The sequence below is a fragment of the Daldinia vernicosa genome (assembly GCF_022497035.1).
Source record: "Daldinia vernicosa strain CBS 139.73 unplaced genomic scaffold F5Y00scaffold_75, whole genome shotgun sequence".
NCBI lineage: Eukaryota > Fungi > Ascomycota > Sordariomycetes > Xylariales > Hypoxylaceae > Daldinia > Daldinia vernicosa.
Genome location: NW_025953991.1, coordinates 37,468 through 58,622, shown reverse-complemented (window position 1 = coordinate 58,622; position 21,155 = coordinate 37,468). Strand labels below are relative to the sequence as shown.

General features: G+C 49.7%; 8 protein-coding genes across 8 annotated transcripts; 3 read left to right on the top strand and 5 right to left on the bottom strand.

Annotated features, from left to right (window-relative positions):
- Positions 1 to 1,094: 1,094 nt before the first annotated feature.
- On the top strand, positions 1,095 to 2,282 carry F5Y00DRAFT_274035 (uncharacterized protein; the record flags this gene model as incomplete). Its single annotated transcript, XM_048013289.1, has 3 exons — positions 1,095 to 1,511; positions 1,576 to 1,872; positions 1,950 to 2,282. 3 exons carry the CDS (start codon positions 1,095 to 1,097, stop codon positions 2,280 to 2,282), a joined length of 1,047 nt encoding a protein of 348 aa, XP_047860349.1.
- Positions 2,283 to 2,433: 151 nt separating this feature from the next.
- Positions 2,434 to 4,161, bottom strand: F5Y00DRAFT_248732 (mitochondrial carrier). The gene is made up of 3 exons (XM_048009491.1): positions 4,140 to 4,161; positions 3,607 to 4,048; positions 2,434 to 3,481 (listed from the first exon to the last, which is right to left on the bottom strand). Exons 2-3 carry the CDS (start codon positions 3,637 to 3,639, stop codon positions 2,495 to 2,497), a joined length of 1,020 nt encoding a protein of 339 aa, XP_047860348.1. The 5' UTR covers positions 3,640 to 4,048; positions 4,140 to 4,161; the 3' UTR covers positions 2,434 to 2,494.
- Positions 4,162 to 4,252: 91 nt separating this feature from the next.
- On the bottom strand, positions 4,253 to 6,802 carry F5Y00DRAFT_199788 (chaps-domain-containing protein). Its single transcript, XM_048005325.1, has 5 exons — positions 6,644 to 6,802; positions 6,449 to 6,575; positions 5,985 to 6,396; positions 4,938 to 5,929; positions 4,253 to 4,886 (listed from the first exon to the last, which is right to left on the bottom strand). The coding sequence occupies exons 1-5, from the start codon at positions 6,664 to 6,666 to the stop codon at positions 4,344 to 4,346; spliced, it is 2,097 nt and encodes a 698-aa protein (XP_047860347.1). The 5' UTR covers positions 6,667 to 6,802; the 3' UTR covers positions 4,253 to 4,343.
- A 389-nt stretch (positions 6,803 to 7,191) lies between these two features.
- Positions 7,192 to 13,865, top strand: F5Y00DRAFT_248721 (uncharacterized protein). Its single transcript, XM_048009490.1, has 3 exons — positions 7,192 to 11,537; positions 11,585 to 13,231; positions 13,291 to 13,865. Exons 1-2 carry the CDS (start codon positions 7,489 to 7,491, stop codon positions 13,203 to 13,205), a joined length of 5,670 nt encoding a protein of 1,889 aa, XP_047860346.1. The 5' UTR covers positions 7,192 to 7,488; the 3' UTR covers positions 13,206 to 13,231; positions 13,291 to 13,865.
- Positions 13,866 to 14,683: 818 nt separating this feature from the next.
- F5Y00DRAFT_248718 (Deuterolysin metalloprotease family-domain-containing protein) lies at positions 14,684 to 16,320 on the bottom strand. Its single transcript, XM_048009489.1, has 2 exons — positions 15,658 to 16,320; positions 14,684 to 15,596 (listed from the first exon to the last, which is right to left on the bottom strand). The coding sequence occupies exons 1-2, from the start codon at positions 15,908 to 15,910 to the stop codon at positions 14,731 to 14,733; spliced, it is 1,119 nt and encodes a 372-aa protein (XP_047860345.1). The 5' UTR covers positions 15,911 to 16,320; the 3' UTR covers positions 14,684 to 14,730.
- Positions 16,321 to 16,643: 323 nt separating this feature from the next.
- Positions 16,644 to 18,211, bottom strand: F5Y00DRAFT_274033 (uncharacterized protein; the record flags this gene model as incomplete). The annotated part of the gene is made up of 3 exons (XM_048013288.1): positions 16,644 to 17,422; positions 17,478 to 17,883; positions 17,950 to 18,211. The coding sequence occupies 3 exons, from the start codon at positions 18,209 to 18,211 to the stop codon at positions 16,735 to 16,737; spliced, it is 1,356 nt and encodes a 451-aa protein (XP_047860344.1). The 3' UTR covers positions 16,644 to 16,734.
- Positions 18,212 to 18,706: 495 nt separating this feature from the next.
- F5Y00DRAFT_256016 (uncharacterized protein) lies at positions 18,707 to 19,797 on the top strand (the record flags this gene model as incomplete). Its single annotated transcript, XM_048010348.1, has 2 exons — positions 18,707 to 19,617; positions 19,677 to 19,797. 2 exons carry the CDS (start codon positions 18,707 to 18,709, stop codon positions 19,795 to 19,797), a joined length of 1,032 nt encoding a protein of 343 aa, XP_047860343.1.
- Positions 19,798 to 19,960: 163 nt separating this feature from the next.
- On the bottom strand, positions 19,961 to 20,478 carry F5Y00DRAFT_256015 (Ctr copper transporter; the record flags this gene model as incomplete). Its single annotated transcript, XM_048010347.1, has 2 exons — positions 19,961 to 20,072; positions 20,129 to 20,478. The coding sequence occupies 2 exons, from the start codon at positions 20,476 to 20,478 to the stop codon at positions 19,961 to 19,963; spliced, it is 462 nt and encodes a 153-aa protein (XP_047860342.1).
- Positions 20,479 to 21,155: the final 677 nt, after the last annotated feature.

Sequence of the window (21,155 nt, the reverse complement as noted above, 5' to 3'; positions counted from 1 at the left end):
TTCTTTGACTTCTCGTTGGATACCACAGTCAATAAAATCAACTCCACAGATACTCTTCTAAAATCCACGGCCTCCCCTTTACTCCTCGTACGGTAGACAAATCAAAGCCTCTCGAAACGTAGATCCACTTATTGTCAAAGGTCCCGCGTTTATGTTTGCCCACGGGTCGGTTACTACAATCTACTTTGACGGACTATCATATGATGTCAATTATACGCCTTAATAACGTTTCGAGGCGTTGTCTTTGAGACCAAAATGATATCTCGGTTCTATACGAAGGGTAACTGAGGAGACGGCCTGGGAATATGTCAGTGTACTGTAGCACGGCTCTCGAGATAGCGGGCGAAGTGAGTTCGGTGGATGATACAGCCCTAACCCTAACAATCGTATCTATGTATCCCTGTCATCTAGATCTGAGTGGATTCTGTATCTTGAAGTTCTTCCCCAGATTTCCACGATATGGGCGGATTTCCCAGAAGCCCACTTCGCACGCTTTTTTCTACGACCCGAAGATCGATGAGGGGTTCGAGTTTCGAAACGTATTTGCTATTAGTAAGACTATCATGAGTAGAAACGAGATAAGAAAGCGGTAACGGCACGTCGGGTCTTAGGTTTGCGGAGGCTGGTAGCAAACTACGAGAGAGAGGCTAAAGAATACTCGAACGGGCAATCATAATGGATACACCCACAGTTAAGAGCCCCAGCCTTCTGGGTCATCATCTTGAAATGTCCAATAGCCTATCTGCGGAGAGGAACCACGTGTGTCAACTCTGTAGCTTGGGTTGTCAGAAGATAGGTAGTATAGGGACAATTATGGGTACCAGGCTCATCGGTAAAGCTTGTTCATGAGACGTCGAGGGAAAGGGTCCTTTCCGTTTTGTTATCTGAAATGTCCCGGGATTTTCCATTTGAATATAGCGAGACCTTCCTGTGCCTCGTACATCGGTTGAGATGAATATATAAGAATAGGAAACTCCCAATCCGACCTTTCGAAATATTCATCTTCACGAACTCAGATCTAGAAGCATTCCAACTTACAGCTATAACTGCCTAGGCATACTATAAAAAAGAACACTCTTTAACATACTTCCAAGATGGCTTCACCAATAACTCTTCTCTCCCTCTTCCTGCTCTTGCCTGCGTTCACCTCGGCCGAACCTAGCTTTGTCGCGTACAAAGAAAAGAGCTGCAGCGATCCTCTTGAGATCTGGACCGACGGCATGATCATTCAAGATAGCAAACTTCTCATAGATCATTCAATCAAAGAAAGGGGGGATTTCGACGGCGGTCGCGCCTACAACAATATAACATTCCCAGCCGCGCCAGCAACCGGCGATTTCGAACAGGACGCAGGGACTCAGTTCGTGTATTGGAAAGTGGAACAGCCGGACCCGACTTGTCAGTTTATACTGATGAGGGATACTCCGAGGGAATGGCAGTCTCTCAGCCAGCTGCCCGGGGATGTGATGTTAAGAGTGGCCGACGAGGGCTGCTACTATACGGCTCTAAGTGTAAGTCAGGAGGTTATAGCGTACACCGAATCTAGTTATTGGGATGTATTGCTAACGGCAAAAGCCAAACGTCGACTTGATTACCAGCTTCTGCTGCGGCCGCGACGACTGCGCTATTGCGGAGATCGAAGTTCAATATCAGAGCCCTGCCGAGAGCGTCAGTGGCGACGCCCCGAACTGCACAATCAAGTCTTACGATGCTACACCCACCATCGAAGACGGCCAACAAATAGCCGTCACCAGGCCACAGACATGCGAGGCCCCGCCGACTTGCACTCACTCCATAACCCTGAGTAAGATGGTCAGCACGGCCGTGTCGCATTTTCAGTCGTATTCTTGGACTACCGAGGAAGGAGTTGACGTATGTTCATAACCCGCATATCTAACCATCACCGCTCAGACGATATTGATTTTGCTAACGCGGAATTTCCCACTCAGGTCAAGATAGATGCTGGTGTCGATTTTATTATAGATTCCAAGGTTTCTGCCGGCATAAGTTTCAACATTGCGCAGGGCTGGATGGATGAGACCGGGACAACTCTTACGCAAAGCAACATCACGGCTTCGTCGGAGGCGGGAAGGCAAGAGGCGGGAACCATAGCATTCTACGCCTTCACGCCGCAGTACGACTGCTGGAAAGGCGACGTTAGCTGCGGCTACGATAATGCCGGAAACGAGGTCGTACTCGAGAGTGTTAGTTTCTGCCAGCCTCGGATTGCAAGTACTGGCGATCCGGCTGGACTTTTTAGGATGGTGTATACTTCGGGATGAGAGATACATTAGTCTCCTCGAACGGATAGGGTTTCTCTTAGATAGTTTTCTTGCTCTATGTTTTTATTTTCGTCATATCAGCTTCTCATCAGTGTCGATTGCTCGGGGATTTCAGGATTTTAGGACAGGACAGAATAGGACAGGACACGAGGGATAGGATTTGGAATTGGCTGCAAGGAATTATAGGGTCTATAAACGCGGGTCGGTACTCATTAAATAAAGGCATTATCTTCGCTACTTTGCCCCTTTCCTCTCGAGAGCCAAACTTTTGCTACTTCGTATGTGCCTAAGTAAAGCCCGCTACCGACGAGAGTCCATACGGCGCGAAGAACGGAACCCCTGAACAACCCCGAGATACCCGTCTCCGAAACAACTTCGCGTGCTACGGCGAGTCCGCCTCGTGCCTTGTATCTAGTTACACCCTGCGACGTATGTCTCCGGTCACGAACACCTTGGTCTAGATCCTGGCTGCTCCCGGCTGCAAGCATCATCCGCGTCTTCACCACATCCATAGGAGTCGTGACAATAGCAGCCAAGCTACCCGCCAACCCGGCACTCGCCCCCGTGATAACGCCAGTCTCAAATAAAGTCTGGATTTCTCCCGCACCCGCGCCGGACCCCGCCTTAGATTGGCTTGCACGAGATCGCCAGCCCCAGATCCTGGCACGCAGATATTCAAAAATGGGAAACTGAATAGCTGTAAAAGGTAGATTCCGGGCTACTAGAGCGGTGTATCCCGATAGCAGCTTGCGTCCCACACCCGTGCCGCTTGCGGTTAGCTGTCTTAAGGCTTGAAGCGACGCAGACCTGTGCGAGCTGCCGGATTTTTGCTGCAACATCTGAGCGTTCTGCTTGACGACCTCGGAGGGAGTAAGGACTAAGCACGACGCACACTCCGCTATGGCCGATGCGCCTGAATGCACCAAAGGTGGCGGGAGACCTAAGGGGGACCCGTGACGGCTGATGAACGACTTGGCCGCTTCGTAGGTCGTGAAGAAAGTCCCCGCGGCGGGTAAAGTGGCGACTATGACTATCCCGATACCCTGATATAAGCCCTTGAAGAGCTGCCGCGAGGGTAACTTAGTCTTGGTAGACGGGTCGGCAAATGTCTTGACGAAATCTCGACTTTGCTGGCGGGTTTTCAAGGTATCCAACGGATAGATAATCAAATCTACGACGAGAGCTGCCCCGCCGCCCGCCTAGAAATCGGAGAAAAACATGGTTAGAATATCACTTGGTTTCTCGATGTTTTATAACGGATTATTTGGAAGGGGACTTGGGAATTTTGTAATTGAGTGAACTTGTGGAAATGAGAAAGACTTACGAGCATAACATCGAGATTTGAACTACCACTCATCGTGGTTACTCCTTAGTACTTCAAGTGATATGGCGATGTTGAATTATTTGCGTCATGCGATTTTGATCCGGATCTGATTAGATTGATAAGATAATGCAAAGACCAAGTTCCCGTAGGGATGCGCATTAGCTGCTCTCATATAGCGATATGAGGCTATAATGACATGATCAGAGCTACGTGTACGAGTAGAAATGGGCAACCTAGGTTATTTGAGGTGAATAGGCAATAACTAAGGTGCCGAGATACCGTATCAAAATCATCGCATCATAGTAATAGACTAACGTACCTAGGTACCATAATCATCATGCATGCTTTGGAGGATATTTGTTTCTTTGATGCTTTCGTATGTAGAGCTACATTATTCGCGATATTCATGTGACAATGAAATTTATACCTACCTTGCATATCACTATAGCGAGGTTTGATGCTTAGTTTACTGCTCGACAATATGAAAGATGAGAATGCCAGTGGATGGATATACGAAGTTGAAAGTCGCTTACCGAGTTAAATACTTGATCAACATCTTCAGCCACTACCTCCAAGAAAAGGACTAAGGAATCCTGGCGACGCTAATCCCTGGCAGCTAAGATGGGCATCATATATTAATAGTCTATGTTTTACACTGATGAAACGCGAATAGATGGATATCATGTTGAGGCATTACTTCGTCCTTAAGTATTTTCAATCCTCACGCCAAAAGTTCGTTAACCGTCTGTGCCACTGCTTCTAAACGTGGCGCATAATGCGGCATAATGGTGAGTCAGATCCAGCACATTTTGCGGGAGGCTCGTCGCCTGAATGATCGACCGAACCTTGACGGCGCCCTCTTCCTCGATCAAGACTCTTATCGTATGGAGAAGGTCCGGAGAAAATTCCGAGTACCAACGATATTGCCAAGTCACTAGGCGGATAACGGCAGCTACGGTATCTCTTGTTAGCTTCTGCTTCTCGAACGCCCGAAGGATTCCCGATAACGCTTTCGGGCTGAATCGCGCGGCGAGACACGCCCGGTAGGCCTCGACTGCTTCGTCGTGGTGCTGGAGGCGCTCTGCTAGGGCACCTAGAATCTCCCACTCCTCGGCGGATTTCTTGTATTGCATCGACTGAGCTCTGTATTGGGCCATCTGCGTTCTCCATATCGTGTATACGCGGAGATCTTCGTATAGTACCATAAAGAGGCTGTCGAGCCATCTTTCGCATAGGCGCTTATTATTCAAGCGCGAGAGATGCTCGTCGGTGGCTGCGCTCTGTAGATGTGTCAATACTAGCCCCACTGAAAGCCGAAGAAAGTTACTCACGTTATCTCCGTCAGCCTTAACCTCGCCGGGGTCGATGGTATGAGTCGGCTTCTCCACTCCGGCCCCTTCGCCGTGGCCATTGGTTAAAGTGGGCGGTACGGAGTCGGTATCGGTTGCGCTCTTCTCGTCGTCGGCCTCGTCGTCGGTCTGGTCACCGTTGGTCGTGGGCTCTGGGGTTCCGCGTAACCCGTCGATACTCGGATTGCGTTTGGTCGACTGGGCCTGCGGGACGCTATCCTGCTTTTCTGTTCGGTACTCGTCCTCCATCACAAAAACGTTACTCCGTATCTTAAGGAGTTGGTCCCAGCCGATCTTTGCCGTCATCTCGGTGAGAATCCCGTAGGCTAATTTGAAAGTACCGCGATACGACGCGGCGCGGAGGTTAAGCAGGCTTGGGTCTACCTGTTCGGCGTATCTGGACTCCGGCTCGCTGTCGATTTCTTCTAAACGCGTTTCCGGTAAAGTGGGAAGGTAGACGTCCTTCGGCTCTGGCATGACCGGCGCGTCCTTGTCCTGGTAAGTGAACATAGGGCACGAGTTCAAGATCGTGAGCGCGTTCTCCCAGTCTTCCATAGCAACGTAAACCTGCGCCAACCTCGCCCACGTGCCGAATTCGCTGGGCGCAGCGATCGTGCTGCGGTCTGCGCAACCCAGCGCCATCTTCAGTCTTTCCTCTTTTTGCGCCGGGGTTTCGGCCGCCGACGCTTTCTTGAGGAGAAATTCGGCTTGGGTATCCAACATGACATAATCCATAGGAGAGTCCTTGAGAGCTTGGTATAATATGCGCACGCCTTGTACTTCCTCGTTACCCATGAAGAGAACTTTTGCAAGTAACGACGACACCTCGACATTCTGACTTCTCAGCTTCTCGAAGAGATTGATGCCAGAGGTGAAGCGTCCGGTCGTATAGAAATATTTGAGAAGACCGGTGGTCAAGTGATTCGATACGTTGTTCGGAACTTGGACGACGGAATCGGAGCCTAGCTGCCAACCTGCAAGGAGTCAAGGGTAAGCATCTGAATTTTAATATATCGTGGGTTTGCGTACCTCTAAAAAAGAGGCTCTCGGCAGCGCTCAGAAATCTGTGTTCCGTCTCGGTGTTGGTAACGGGGTTAAAGCGTCTCACGCCCATGATCTTTCTAATGGTGTCGCCGCTCCCGTCGTCAGCGTACGAATAGGCTCGCAGAACGCTGCAGAGATATGTTTCCAGCCATAATTCGTCCGTAGCCTTTCGTTTCTCTCCCCTCTCGTCGACGCAGTAGGCCTCGACTGTTCCGGGAATCGTAACGTGAACGCGCATGTCAAGCCGGGAGAACGCGTTGTAACAGCAGTATAGACCTTCTACGATCTTGTGCGTGGCAACTTGACCATGCTCCTTGTACGTGAGAGTGTTTATATAAGCGGCGAGACTAGCCGACGAGGACGCATCGACGCCGGTAACATGGTGATATACTCCCGTCTGCGCCAACAAATTTAGCACCGATGCTCGGGAAGTTGATCAATCGACGTACCTGTTTTACGGTGTTTCTGAGGTTTTGTTTCAGGAGGTGGACCAGGTCGGGAGGGCCAAGCTCACGCAATGACACCAAGGTCTCGGTACGGGCCTCGATTGATTCGTGTAGGACCTCTTCCGAAATCCTATAGCGACTATCAGCGCCGAGAATGCAATTGGAAAATAAAACGAGTATTAATTGGAAGTGGCTTACTCTGGAACCGCCGGCGGAGGCATATCGACGGTAGCAGAAGCTGATGTCGAAGGGCACGGTACCGTTGTGAGGAGACGCCAATCACTGCTCTCGATGTTATGGAGTGTCTGATATATCAGGAACGACCAGATTCGATTCGTAGGAACATAATATTATACAGCGAGGATTAAAAAGAGCGAATGGGGTCACAATTTGAAAGACGTTGCAATTGGAAAGATGGCGAGGCGAGCTGCCCAAGTCCGTACGTATACGGATATGTATGATGCGATATGGCCTGTGATAGTTGACAGGTCCGAATGGGGAGCTTGTTTTTTGGAGTGCTGGATTTCCTAACTTTTTTGAAGGTTTGGCGCACGAGCCATCGGAGGTGTGTCAAGGTGTCTTTTCTTTTTGCCTTTGGGACTTGGATATCTTGATACAGCGGGGTAATTAGGGGGTACTTTCCAACTAAAAGATGTAAGGGTATTGTACCGCTATGCTGGGCTTTGCACAGTGGGGTACTTGCGACTTGTCATAGGTACATCTGTAGCTATACCTAAGCTGTATTAGTGGATTTAGCTTATGCAGCTCCCCTGCTCCCCCGGCGACATAATTAATGGATGCACGATTCGCGTCTCTTGTACATTTCCACGCGATTTGTGCATCATCACTATTTCTTCGGTACCTTACCTATTCGTATTTCCCAATTTTATTCCCATCGATAACGATAACAGACTACGATCAACAATTGTATTCTCAACTCCATTTGTATCAATTTCAACATTTGCAACCAAGTAGCTACATACTAAATTCCGTATGCGATATTGCTACTAATTCCATCAGCGCGATAGGCGCAAGTTCGCAAGATGGCCTTCTCCGCCATCAATGTCGAACCAGAGGAGAATATCGACGAGGAGATCGACGATACCCGCGAAATCCAGATTGACGAAGCCCTGAAGCGCTTTCAGACCGCCCTCAAACTTCACGCTCAGGGCCCTAAACATTACGAAGAAGCGTCGTCAGCCTACGAGTTGCTATTCGAGTCTGACATATTCCGATACCCCGAGAGCACCACCGACTTCGAGCGCGCCGAACGTCAATCAGATCCCCGGCACCTAGGCCTCGACGTCCCGTTCCCTCAACCTCTCGACGTCTCCCAAGGGGATATAGACGGCAGTGGCAGTAGCTTGCCCCAGACGCTCTATCTCGCTTATAAGAATCATGGCCAGTTTGCCCTAGACAATATTAGACATCTAGTCAAGGCGGGAGGAGATGTAAGATCCGTATTAAAAGATAAAAAGGTACTCGCTGCCGCTCAGAAGGCGCTTTACGAATTTAGTACAGCTCTAGATTTTGACCCGTCAGATGCCGAACTATGGAGGAGGGCCGCGCGCGTCGCCGCATTTCTGAATAGCGCTAGAATCAGCCGATACTGTCTCGAGGCTGCCATCGAACTTGACGATGATCCGGCGGTAGAGGAAGTCGAGCCGCCCTCTCTAGCCGAGGGATTCGCCGGCGAACAATTGAAGAAACAACTTGACGTCTTGTCCGACGATTTGGCGCTGTCGCACCCGATCATGGCTCCGTTCCTAAAGAAATCGATATCGGATCGTCTCAAGAAACATCTCGACCCTTTTCCATTCCTTCCGAACCCGACCGACTCGCTCGCGCCGCCTCCTACCCTCGCATCCTCGGCGGATCACCAAAAGTCCCAGCGCCTTATTATCGATGTCCCCGTAGCCTCGTGGACGGATTTGGGCATGTCGCTTGTGCAGCTAGTCGCAACTGGTGGTATACCTGGAAAGGCCGTAACTCTGAACCTTCCCGAGATACCAGATACCGAAGACGACGTCGAGACGGCTAGCAATAGGCCAAACCAGATATTGCCCGAGAATAGCGGAAGGGTCCAGCCGGCTTCGGAGAACAAACCTCCAACGCAATCCAAGGATGACCAGAGCGAATCTCCAAAGGAAGGCGTTGCTGACAATGGTATCGCTATCGAAGATGCGCGGGCCGAACGTAGCACCTCTCTGCCTTCGCGGAAACGCTCTCAGTCTACAGCAGGGTTTCCCGACGGGGTTGACGAAGAGGTCTTGGATCAGAAGAGGAGCAAGCGCATTCGACGCCGGGAAACTGCTGGAGAAGTTATGGATACAAACACCCAGTACGCCACCCAATTGCAGCCGTTCCAGGCGGCCGACCAGAATCTCTTTCAGATGACACGCAATATGATAGAGAACTTGGGAGTCACCGACCGCGACACCCTCGATCGACTGGCCGAGATTCTCGACTCGTGCGCGTCTTCTACTCGAACTGCTAAGCTCGAACGGTCGGCCATGGTCGATCTGCGCGACTCGCTCGTGAAATTTGACGAGGAGAGTACCAGAGTGGTTTTCAATAAAAAGGAGGCGTCTACCGTCGGTTTCTCGTCTTTCCTGGAGCACTCGAAGCCCGGATCTCAGAATAAGCGCGAGACTCCCGCGTTCCACGAGACCAAGGGCTTAAAGGCCTTCGTCCAAACTATCAACGACAACTGGATAGGAATCCAAGATGTGGCTTTCGAGTGGGTCAAGCACGTCTGCGCGACTTACCTTACGAGCAAGTGGCCGGATTCCATGAAGACTGCTGTTGTTCAAGTGATTAGCCATCTCGACGAAGATATCTGGAGACGCGTGCAGTACGAGCTGAGATATCACGCCGCGTCTGAAGATCCGGCCGCGACGTTGGCCACGATCGATGGCATAGTTCAAATGTTGTTCGAGCTGCACCTAGACGTATACGAACGGATCACCAACCCCAATAGCGCCGTAGAATACGCGATTCGCGTGGAGACCAAAGGAAGGCTAGGACGCTGGTTCACGTTCGCTTCGCAGATGAGTCGAGATCGCCCCGAGGGTGCAGACCGTCTGCTGTCCATCCGATTCTTATGGTCCGCCGTTTTCGCCGTTACCCTGACGGAAGGCGTATCGAGAGACCACGTTCTTCAGTGCTGGAAGAGCCTCCGCGATAGGATCAGCGAGGAGGACGACCCTCTCGATATCCGACTGCCAAACAATGCGATCATGCCGGAAGTCTCCGCCCGCGCAGCCGATAGGGAAATATCTAAACTGACGACTATGGATTTCTTCCTCGGGCTATTCCAGAACGACCTTAGCGACCCCGTATCTATCATCGAAAGCCTAGAACCCGTATTGAATCCCTCTTCCGTCTATATAGCAACGAACGACCCCGAAGCTATGGTGGTCGACGAAGATTCCGACGCGCCGGCAGCTACCGGCAAAAACCTGCCCATCTCGGAGGCTGCGGATCAGGGCCTGCGCGATCTCTGGAAATTTTTGCTGGGGGCGAGCACCGAATTAAGATTGTTCTTATGGACACGCCTCGGAGAAGCCTACAACGCCATCGACTACACTACGAAACAATTTTCGTGCCTTCTCAAAAGTATCGAGATGGTCGTCGCCGATTTCGAGCAGGATTCTTATCTGACCATGCCTGCCGACGCGCGTCGTCCTCTCTTCTTGAATATGCTTAGGTTTCTAGACGAATTGCTCATCCAGGCGCTTTCGATGGCGCTTAACGATGTCAAAGCGTTCGATATCGTAGACGAGGAGCACCTAAGATCCAGCATTTCCGCTTTGACGAAGCTTTCCTGCTTGCTACACGTAACTTGCATGTACGAAGACGAAGTGCGCGTAGGCATGAAGCAGCACCTTTCGAGCGGCGCCACTTTCCAGTCTTTCTTAACCAAACTTCGCGAGATGCAGGTTAGGAATTGGTCTCTTCTGTATACGATGCTGAAGGCCGGCATTGCGCAGAACAGGGCGGGCTTTACCACACCCGATAACGACCTCGCGGATTATCTAGCGGCTATCCATCAGGTCTTGGGCCTCAGAAAATTCTGCAAGGCGTCCAACAAGATCTTCCTCAAGATGATGCGGGTAGAGCTCTTGAAGCAAAATCTCATAGACAACTGGGAGGATTATCTCGGACAGGTTCTTTACGATCTCTACGGCTTAAAACTCGGGGTAGGTCTTAGCGAAGTGCAAGACCACGGATGCCCCCCCGAGAAGCTCGAACGGCGAAATACGACGGCCCTGGTCGAGAGGGTATCCGTCTTGGCTAACCGCATGCCGATGAAAGATCTGCTGAAATCGGATCTCAAAACCACGATAGAGCACATGCAGCAAGCCATAGGGCAGACCAAGTCGAACCAGCAATTCATACAAAACCTCAGGATCTTCAACCAGACTTTACAAAGACCTATCCCGCCCCTTCGCTTGTACGAAGCGCTCAAGGGTAACATTTCCATCGACGCCGTTACCGTCAACACTCCGGATAGCGCCTTGGCCAAGCACGGATGGTTCTTCCTCTTGGGCATGATCGCCTTCACTAAGTTCAAAGGCGTAGATCTCAATAGGAGGCAGACGCCAGGCGCTACTGACGACCTTCGCATCGGCGCCACGTTTCTACGCCAGCAGCTACAGTTCACACCCGACCAATGGGATGCTTGGTTCAGGCTTGCGGAGTGTTTCGACTACGAGCTCGACGAATCCGTGCTCTGGACGGCAGATAAGATGAACAAGGAGAGGGCAGAACTGGTTAAATACCAGCGCAGCGCGATCCACTGCTATACTCTGGCGTTATCGCAGTCCCGGAACACGCCGCCCGACGCGCTCAGGGAACGTTCCGACGACATACACGACCTTTATCATAAATTCGGCATGCGCATGTACGCGTCCAGCAGAGAACCGTTCGCGATGGAGCCCTTCCACCACTCCGAGCACAAAAGATTCGTTATTCTCGAATCCGGCGTAGAGTCCAAGGATCTTCATTCCCAGATGGAAGACTACAAGGTATGGAAGTACGCAGCTAGATTATTCGCCAAAGCCATGGAGGTCAGACCGAAACAGTGGCAGTAAGTATATCTCGACCGTCGGATAGATGCTGGGCTAATACTTGCAGAAATCCATACATGGTGGCCAAGTGCATCTGGAAGATGTATCAGAAACCCCCAACGTCGCTCGACCACAGGGACAGACGAGATCGGCCTACTATGCAAGCCGTCATAGACGCTCTCGAAAAAGCCATCGAGGTCGTGTCCGCGCTGCCGAAGCCGCGCCACGGCCAAGATCCGATTCTGGAGCCCCATTACAAAATCGTGTCGATCATGCACAAGCTGGTGATGCGAGGAGATATAACGCCGCAAGAAGCAGCCGACGTGCTTCAACGCCAGCCGTACGCCGTCCAGGATGGGGAACGCGTCGAGATCGCGGAGCCGGAAGACTGGGAGCCGTACGTGATCAAGACGCTAACCCACTTGCGAGAGAAAGACAGATCAAATTGGCAACATCGCATCATCATGCGCCACGCCCGAATATTGTTCGACGAGAACTCCGAAGAGCAGGGCTACGTCCAGGCGATGGCCGCCTTCGGCGTGCTAAGGGAGTCGATGCTCACCAAGACCATGGTCATGAACGTATGGAAGTGCGACGCGGAGCGGCCAGGTCGGCATCACGTTTACACGGAGCAATACGTTCGGTTTGCCGTCAAGCTCTTAGTCGTCCTAAAGGACAGGACGAACTTTGAGGCCTTGCTTCGCCGTTTACGCAAGAAGGGGGCAGACTTTTATCATTTCAACGATCTCTGGCAGACTTGCTGCATCGCGTATCTGCGACTTATTCGGCAGACGTACCAGATCTCCCCAGTCCTCGAGGATGATTTCAAGCCCGTCAGCCCCGACGAATTCGATATTATTACCTCTAGGATTAGCGAATGGTCATCGGATCCGTCCTCCTCTCACCCCGCGCTTAGCGCTCTGCAAGAGACGATAGAACTGAAAAAGCTTAACGCGGGCTTGATGAAGGCCGGTGCCATCGACGACCTAGTTAACGACTGCTATACGGCGTTGTATTTCGATATCGGGAAAAACTTACCAGGCCCTGCCGTGTCTGCTTTAATCGCGGAGCGGGAACAGGCACGTCTACGGGAAGAATCTCGGCCGTCTGATAAAATAGTAGAATCCAAGCCGACGAATTCGTTAAGCAACCTCTTGAACCCGCAATCGCACGAGAACTCGGGCGGAGAGGGCGCGGCCGGGGATTTGACATCGGCGAACACGGAAGGGCCGCAAAGACCTCGCAAAGTGGGAATCAGAAGGGCTGATATTTTACGCAAGGCAGAACAAGCAGTCGTACGTGCCCAAGAAGGTCCGAAGCCCACCGGTACCAAATCGCGAGGTTCCGTCTCGAGTAGCAAGACACCCGCGGCAGAGGAAGAGAAACACGACGTAGCCGACGACTCGAGAAGTGACGACGGCGCACTAGATGAGGACGTAGAGATGAAGGACGAAGAGGTCGAGGGCGACTTGAGCTCGGCACCCGGAAGCGTTCACGATTCCGCCGACGACGAGAGCGATCTGAGCGACGCTCCGCCGGAAGACGTATTAGATGAGGATGAGCTCCGGCAGCTAATGTTTCCGAATTTAACTAGAAGGAGTATGGATACGACGATAGATAATTCCGACAGCGAGGAGTCCCTCGAGGAGGGTTCTTCCGACGAAGAGGCTCAAGAAGCCGAAGAGTAGGCCGCCTTAGATTATAGGTTAAGGTGCTTTGTGTATTATATGTTACTCATGAAATATCGTTAACGATGCGTCTGGATTGACCTACGGTTTGTCTGAGTACCGGAGTTGACCAATGCGTTTTCAAAGGCATAAGTTGCCTATTGAACAATTAGTTGCCCGAGCGGCGGGATCTTCTGTTTTCAAAACACCAAAAATTATCGTAACCTCGAACAATACGATTACGGGTGCCTATTCTTATAAGTCTGCCATCGGGATTCGTCTTGGTATGCTTTGGATTTCCCTGCTGGGTACCTCTTAGAATTTTCTTGAGACGTGTCATCGTGATTGCAGAAACCACGCCGTCCAACAATCTCGATATCTTCATTGCTACCGCTTCTCACCGTATCCTTCTGCTAATCCATCGTATTACGCTCTAGCCGGAGAGCAATATCTAGATCGCAACTTCAAGTCTCGTACCCTCTCACGATGTCCGGGATGTGCGTTGGCATTCGTGTCGCGAGGCGTAAACTGCGTCTCTTGCGGAATACTTCAGCCTCCTCCACGAATATCTTAATGTTCAATTCTACCACAAGTAAAACTCTCCCTTCCGGCAAGAGGCTAAACTGTTCCCGTCGCTCAGACAGCTCAGCGACATGTGTGCCGTATGATCATACCACCTTCTGATTTTCCATAGGTATATCTTGTCCTGTTGTCTATTTTCCCGCCTACCACGTGCTAATACGAGAGAAGTATCGACCTTATCCACTAGCTACCGCAATGTTTCCGTATATGAATAGCGTATATTGCCCCTTTACGCGAAATATCTTGTTTTTCTAGCTCTCCGATCACCCCATTTCACGAGACAGTAGATCCGGACAATTCTAATCCCCTGCGAGCTTTATCAGCTGCAACGCCTCTTGTAGCTATGACATCCCTTCATTTCGTCACGGCTGCATCTCGTAAAGACGCGGGGCGGTTTACTAAATCTTTGTTACAGATACTTGTCCGAGACCGACGGGAAGATTAATCTGGATTTTCCTTATGTCAGTACCCGAGCCGACAGAGGATTGCCATTAGTGAATGCGATTAAAGCATCCATCATCAGAATTTTCTGCTGCCCAGCAGAGTCGGAATAGACATCTGATCGGTCCGAGCAGCTACTTGAGAGTAACCGCGCATCATCTAGCGACCATCCTATATTCGTCTATGTCGACATAGACAGCCTCTCATGAGTATATCATTTACGATTAGGCAGAACCGGCTATAGATGGAATCGGCGACATAGAGCACAACTTCCTCTCGTCTCAGGGGTTATGTTCCATGTGACTATAACTTACCTATTCTTACGTCTTCTAAGAGCGAGTGAATTGTTAATCCCGTCGGGAAATGCCCCAGATGGCAATAACATAGCTACTATCATCGGAGCCGTCAAGTTCAAGGTCTTGCTCAGATTAAACTAATTTGTAATTTTAATTGATCAAAGCTGTAAAATGACTAACAGTTGATTTAACACTTCAAATATACAGCTTCAATACGTCAGCATCGATCACTCGCCCCTTAACAAGTATAGTGTCTTACCATTGGCATAAAGCGAGTAATTGTCTGCGTTAAGCAGCGCCTCTTCGGGCGATAACGCCACGCTCTCGTTATACCCGTATACGAAGTCGTTCGTGTGCGGGCTATATACGTCTTCGCAGTGCGTCATCTCGTGTATCGTGGTCGTAGCCTGGCACTGGCGATGGCAGCCTTGGGGCAGCGCGGGAAGCGTATCGTAGAACAGCGGGCACATGACGACGAAATCAAAATCCCACTTGGTGTATGCGTTCAACGGTCCCTCCGTCTCGCATATGCCGTAGTAATCGTAGCAGAAATATCGCGACAGCCCCGAATTAGTCGTCGAACACTCTTTTGCTGCCGCCGTTAGCCTGTCCGCGACAGTCTGCCGCGTCGTCGATGAGTTAGTCTTGAAATACTCGACAAATCGAGAGGATGACGTGTCTGCGGCATCAGCTGCGGCTGCTAGAGCTAAGGTTTTGCAGTTGTCGAGGGCTGCGGTACTGGCGGCTAGCTGTGTGGCGTTGCAGCCGTCTGCTACATTCGTGCGTCCCTCGAGCGGATTCAAACTCAGAAGTTTAGGGACGGCCGCGGCACTTTGAGCATCGACGTGGAGACTTATACTGTTAGAACAGATCGATATCGCCGGGCCGGACAGCTCAGTAGACCCAGCCGCTGCTACCGGGATTATTCCCACGGCCCTGAACGTATATGTCCCGGATTTTTCGAACTTGTGTACGGTAGCAGCTTTGATAACCGTGTCGAAAGATTCAGACGCCTTTAGTAGACGGAAGTTCTTGGCTGTAAGAGCATCGTGCCGAATACTCGCGTGGATCCCCCTGAAAGGAGCCTCTACGCCTGAATTATCACCATTAGTATCGCTTATACTTCACCACCCTGGATTTCTAGGCCGAGGTACCTGATTCATCTACGACGGAGATTTTTTGAACCGGCAATACTTCGTCGAGAATAGTACCAAGTCGTAGCAGATTAAGATCCTCGGAACCGACGTTTTGAATAGTGGCGATCAATTCAGCAGCCTCGCCCGTCGGCGAAGGTGTCAGGGTAACCTCCAAAATCGAATCCTGCCTGCCATATATAGGCTTTAGGATGTGGGAAGTCGTCGTCGCGGTTAGACTAGCTACAGCTAGTAGAATCTCTGTAACCCTCATCGTAACAAACTAGACAATGCTCCTGGTCCTCCGCAAACCAACTGCTGAAGCTTTCCGATCAAGCATCTGCGCTGTACGTGGTTTTATATGCGATTGGCCTTTTAATTTGATTCCTTGGTATTTCCTAAATGAGGATTTATCTCCGGGTGGAGAAAACCCCGTATTCGGTGCTGGGACGTGTTGGGGTGTTTGGCTGCGACGCTGCAAGGGCTGTTGGGTATAGAAATTGGCATACGAGATACTGTATCAACACGAGCAATGTATTTGCAAGAAGCCGTACGTATAGAATTATCAATATAGTCGTTCTAGGTTGACTACTAGCTAGTTGACTTTAACGCCGAATCGACTCGATGAGAAGCCGACTACATTTCAGCTTAGCAAAATCGAAGACGTGGAATATCAACTCAGGGCTGGACGTTTATTCATATAATGGAATTCCCCTAACTGGGCACCTCTTAGCTAGGTGAGTTTACAAATTCCTCGTACGATATGAAAGGCTACGATCTGGAGTTTGCTGACGGATATAAGCGTAGATTAAAGAGCTATATGCCCAAGGCTGTCCTGAATATATTGGTAAGTTGATCCTATGAAATTCTTAATGATTTCCAAATTGAATCTTAGCTCGGCCAACATGTTAATCGCCGAACTATACGAAAGTCATATCTCTAGTCCTCTATATTGTATGCGTTTCTAATGGAGTGACAGGCTGTAAATTTAGGTACAAAGCTAGGTTGGCCTGGCTAGATTTCTAAAACTGTTCATTCTCTAGCACAATCGCTTTGCTATCATTTGGAAATAGCAGCAAATTATCGTTGAGTACATTCTTAAGATGCTAACTCCATAATCCTCTCTATGAGACATTTCGCTAAGGAGTCATGTACGGCGTCCAGCCATACGATAGACTTTAGCATTGCCCTGATCCCACTCCACGACCGAAGATTCGTCCTCTGGAGCACCTGGGCTAGAGAAGAATGTAACCAAACCTGATCGCCCCGGTCGAAACTCGAAACAGCGTATATTATGTATACCCAAATGAGAAGATGAACGGGTATGGTCTCGGTTGACTGGAACAAGACCTGTTTAAGACGCTGGGTCAAATATTTGTATCTAGTTTTGGTGCCTCGCCATTGAAGAAAGATAGAGCTGTAAAGCGCCAATAGGGCGAGTCGTATAACCTCGTCCGCATTATCCGTATCGAAGCAAAGATTCACCAGACGGTAATGTATCGATACCATGGTTTCTTGGTACAACTCGCCATCCATAGCCAGCCCGCACTGCATTGCAACGTTTGCAGCCCTTACAACTTCAGAAACATCATCCCATACGGAGCGCAGTCGCGTATCTAGGTCGCCGAGCAGATGACGAATTTCTAAAAGGGGGGTAGCAACATCTAGGGTTGAGCCCCTGGAGATAAGCGTCTTTCTACGAGAGGATATATAGGAATCCCACGGGATATCCTTGGAAAAGAAAAGAGGACGATGTCCCGTAGCAAGGGCTACGCTAAGATCAGCTCTATACTATATCAGTTTTCGACGCTTATAATCTTGGCTACCGAGATTCGACTCACCGTAGGATTTTGGTCTGTAGTTGCTTATCCTCAAAAAATGCGGAAATTCCCCCTCGTAACGTAACCATCCGGTGTAGACCCTTGATATGTCTTGATGCTGCCCCGAGGTCGTCCATAGCAGTCGATACCATCGTAAAGCCCACAACTACTAATATGGTCGGGTCGGAAGTCGACAGTTTATATTCACAGCTTGCTAAGCGTTCCTGGAGTAACCCTAGAGCTTTGACGAAATGGGCTAGAGCCGTTACATTGGTTTCCCTTTGCCCTCGGATGGAATCTTGGTATACCGTGGCAACAAAGATAGTGAAGTGGAGGCAAGCTGCGTCGCTACATATGGGCTCAAGCCACGAGTCTCTTGTACGGTCTGAGACCAGATTAAGTTCAACAGGCTGCATTGCGTCTTTGACTGAATGTCAAGTAGTTAGACAAAACGTTCACTCTATTATAGTATACCAGTGTAAAGTTATCTCACGTTTCCAAATGGTCTCAAATACGGCCGGGCTTATTTCGCCGGAGATGGTGGTGAGCGGAACAGTGGGAGCGTTCCGTATTCTATTTAAATCCTGGAGTTGCTTGCCGTTGATCCACGAGGGTGGTCTTGGTGGTAATTTCTTTCTATTTTTGCCGCGCATGACGTGACTACGGATAGTCTTTCGATTTTCCTCGATTGACTGCTCTGCCGGAGTATTGATGATGAAAGTTGTGGTAATACCGCTTGGTCTTGATTTCGACATGGTTCCTCTTAGCAACCGATCTATTAGGTAAACGGATACGACAATGGGTTTTTAGAATATTTCTCCTAGGGCATAGCCAAGATATGAATAGCAACGTTATTAGGAATAGCGTCCGTAAAGAATAGAGGTTGATGTATAAGGGGTTTGAAAAATGACTGACTCGCAAGAAGTCGAGGACGCTTTCTTGACGAAGTAGGTCCACAACTACGATGCCAAGACTAAATTGTATTCCAAATAGGGGCTATCTGATTCACAACTTGCCTATCTAGGTAATTTCTAGATGTAGCAGGACGGCTAGGTATGGCTTCAGCATCAGGGATAAGAGAAGATTATCGTAAGGGAAAGGATACAAAACTCAAGGATACGTGGATGGAAAACTACATATATACGTCTGCCCCGATCATGTATGGCCTGAAGAGTGGCCTCTGGATTTCACCAATCTACTATTTATTTCAGCTCATCATCCAACTCCATTTCAGAAAGTCATCTACCACTATGTGGGCGTCCTTAAACCTCGGGCTACTAAAAGAGAGCTCTATGTCTCTATTTCTAAAATCGCAGTTCTGTACCAAAGTTCAATGGCCCCCCAAAAATATCAATCTCGAAGGCAACGTCGCCATCGTGACGGGATCTGCTAGTGGACTCGGACTTGAGGCGTCTCGACAGCTTTTGGAGTTTGGCCTATCGGAATTAATCGTTGCTATTCGGTCCATCGAAAAGGGTGAGGGGGTTGCCTCAGAGTTACGCGCTCAGTTTCCTGAAGCCAACATCCGGGTCTGGCCTCTCGAGATGGAATCGTACGATAGCATCCGAGCTCTGGTTTGCCGAGCTCATTCAGAACTTCCTCGCTTGGATATTGCTATTCTCAACGCGGGTATGCAGACGGCCGAATTAGATATAGTTCCTATGACTGGCCACGAGAGGTTAGTTCAGGTAAACTTTCTGTCTACTATGCTGCTGGCTATTCTTCTCCTTCCGATCCTAAAGGCCAAATCATCCCCAGGCCAACCAGGTCGACTTACTATTGTCAACTCGGGCACCGCACGCGGTGCTAAGATCTCCGAACCTCAGGGAACCACAGTCCTATCTGCTCTCGATGATACATCTCGACCGTGGAACCCTATCGAACGCTATGCTGTTAGCAAGCTTCTCGGGCATTTGTTTATTGTCAATCTTGTACGGTATGTTAACGCGGACCACGTAATCGTCAACCTAGTGGATCCAGGGTTAGTCAAAAATACGGCACTACAGAGTTTTGCTCCGCCGATTGTTGCTGCTTTCTTTTATTATTACAAGGCAGTCTTGGGGAGATCGGTGCCGGTGGGCGCTTCTACCTACGTTGACGCGACAGTGGTCAAAGGAAAGGAGTCTCATGGTTGCTTGGTGGCAAATTGGAAGACTTCGTCGTAAGTTATTCTATAGCTGATTAGTGGAGAGTTACCTGGCTAAATAGGGTTCCGTATAGATTCGCTGCGTTTGTATATACGTCAGCCGGGGAGATGATTCGAGACCAGCTATGGAAAGATACGATGAAGGAATTTCAATTTGCGGGAGTTCAAGAAATACTGCACGAGTTAAGGAGGTAGTGAACCGCTCAGGACCAGCGTAGTCGTAATCGTTGAAGGCAAATTATATTATAATTGAAACCTATGCTAAACTCCCCTTTGATCCTTTTATGTTCTTCCAACCTAGAGATTTACCTGGGACTAAATAGTTTCAGACCTGTCACAGCTTTTGCGTATTAATAGATCAATGATGGTTATCGCCAGCACCAAACCGACCAGCGACGAAGGTACCAAGGAAGATGCCTCCAAGAACAGACAGAAAATATCCCACGTTCATAGTCATCACTGCTAACATACTGCGAGGGTGATTAGACGTAACGGCCGGAACTAGAGCGTATGAAGGATGACTTACAGCAAGTATCCGATACCTCCAATGACGACCTCGAGCAAAGCGCGAAACGTCTCGGTGGCAACTTTGAATGGGTGACTATTCCACTGGGTCCTGAATTGACCACCCATTAACTCCAAGTCGCCTCTACTGCCCGGATAATCGTCCGAATCAGAAGACGAAATAGGTTTGTCGTGACGATGGAGTTTCGGATTCGAGTCGAAGATGATAGATCTCAGCGCGATTAGAATACGGTGCAGCACAGCAAGCGCGATTATAAATATGCAGGTGCCGGCGTAAGAGCCCTGTCCCTGGGGGGTCCAAGCGCTCGAATAGAGAGGAGTTGTAGCGCTCTGAAAGAATACCATCGCCATCTCCGCCGAGGACATCATTATAGATGAGCCGCCCGTGTCCGTTCCCATATCCATCCCGCCGGTGGACGACGGCATGGAGCTCCCGCTCGTCATTGTCATCGACATACCGGTCATGGCCGCGGGGGTCGTCATAGTCATGTCGTCGTGATCCATTTTGCTTCCCGGGAACGTGATGAACAGCCAATGCTCAAACGCCAATGTAAAGTTCTCGGGAACGCAACTTCAAAGTTAGTTAATATAAATATGATGAGAACTAACACGTTATTCCAACTGGAATGGTAACATATTTTGTCTATGGTACGGGACAAGACGAACCTATTTTGATACAGCAAATAACGATTATATCGGTGATGTTCCGGAGTTGTTAGAGACTTCGAAAATACGGACGCTACTGATACCCTGACTACTAGGGAGTCTCCAAATTGAGCGAATAGATACTTGCTCAGGTATCAAGGTGTATCTATAAATTCGATTCTAAGCATATGGGCGGTATGGTTAAGTGTTAGTAGCCCGATGTTATACGGGCGAATCATAGAATTCTGTGCTCCTCCTCATACGACTTGTCTCGGTATATCACATAATCAATGGTGTCAGAGGTCGCGTCCTTTATTATTAGAGGCTCACCAAGTATCCAGGACCGTGGGTCGGGTTTTCCGTCACGATGATTGCCTAACTGC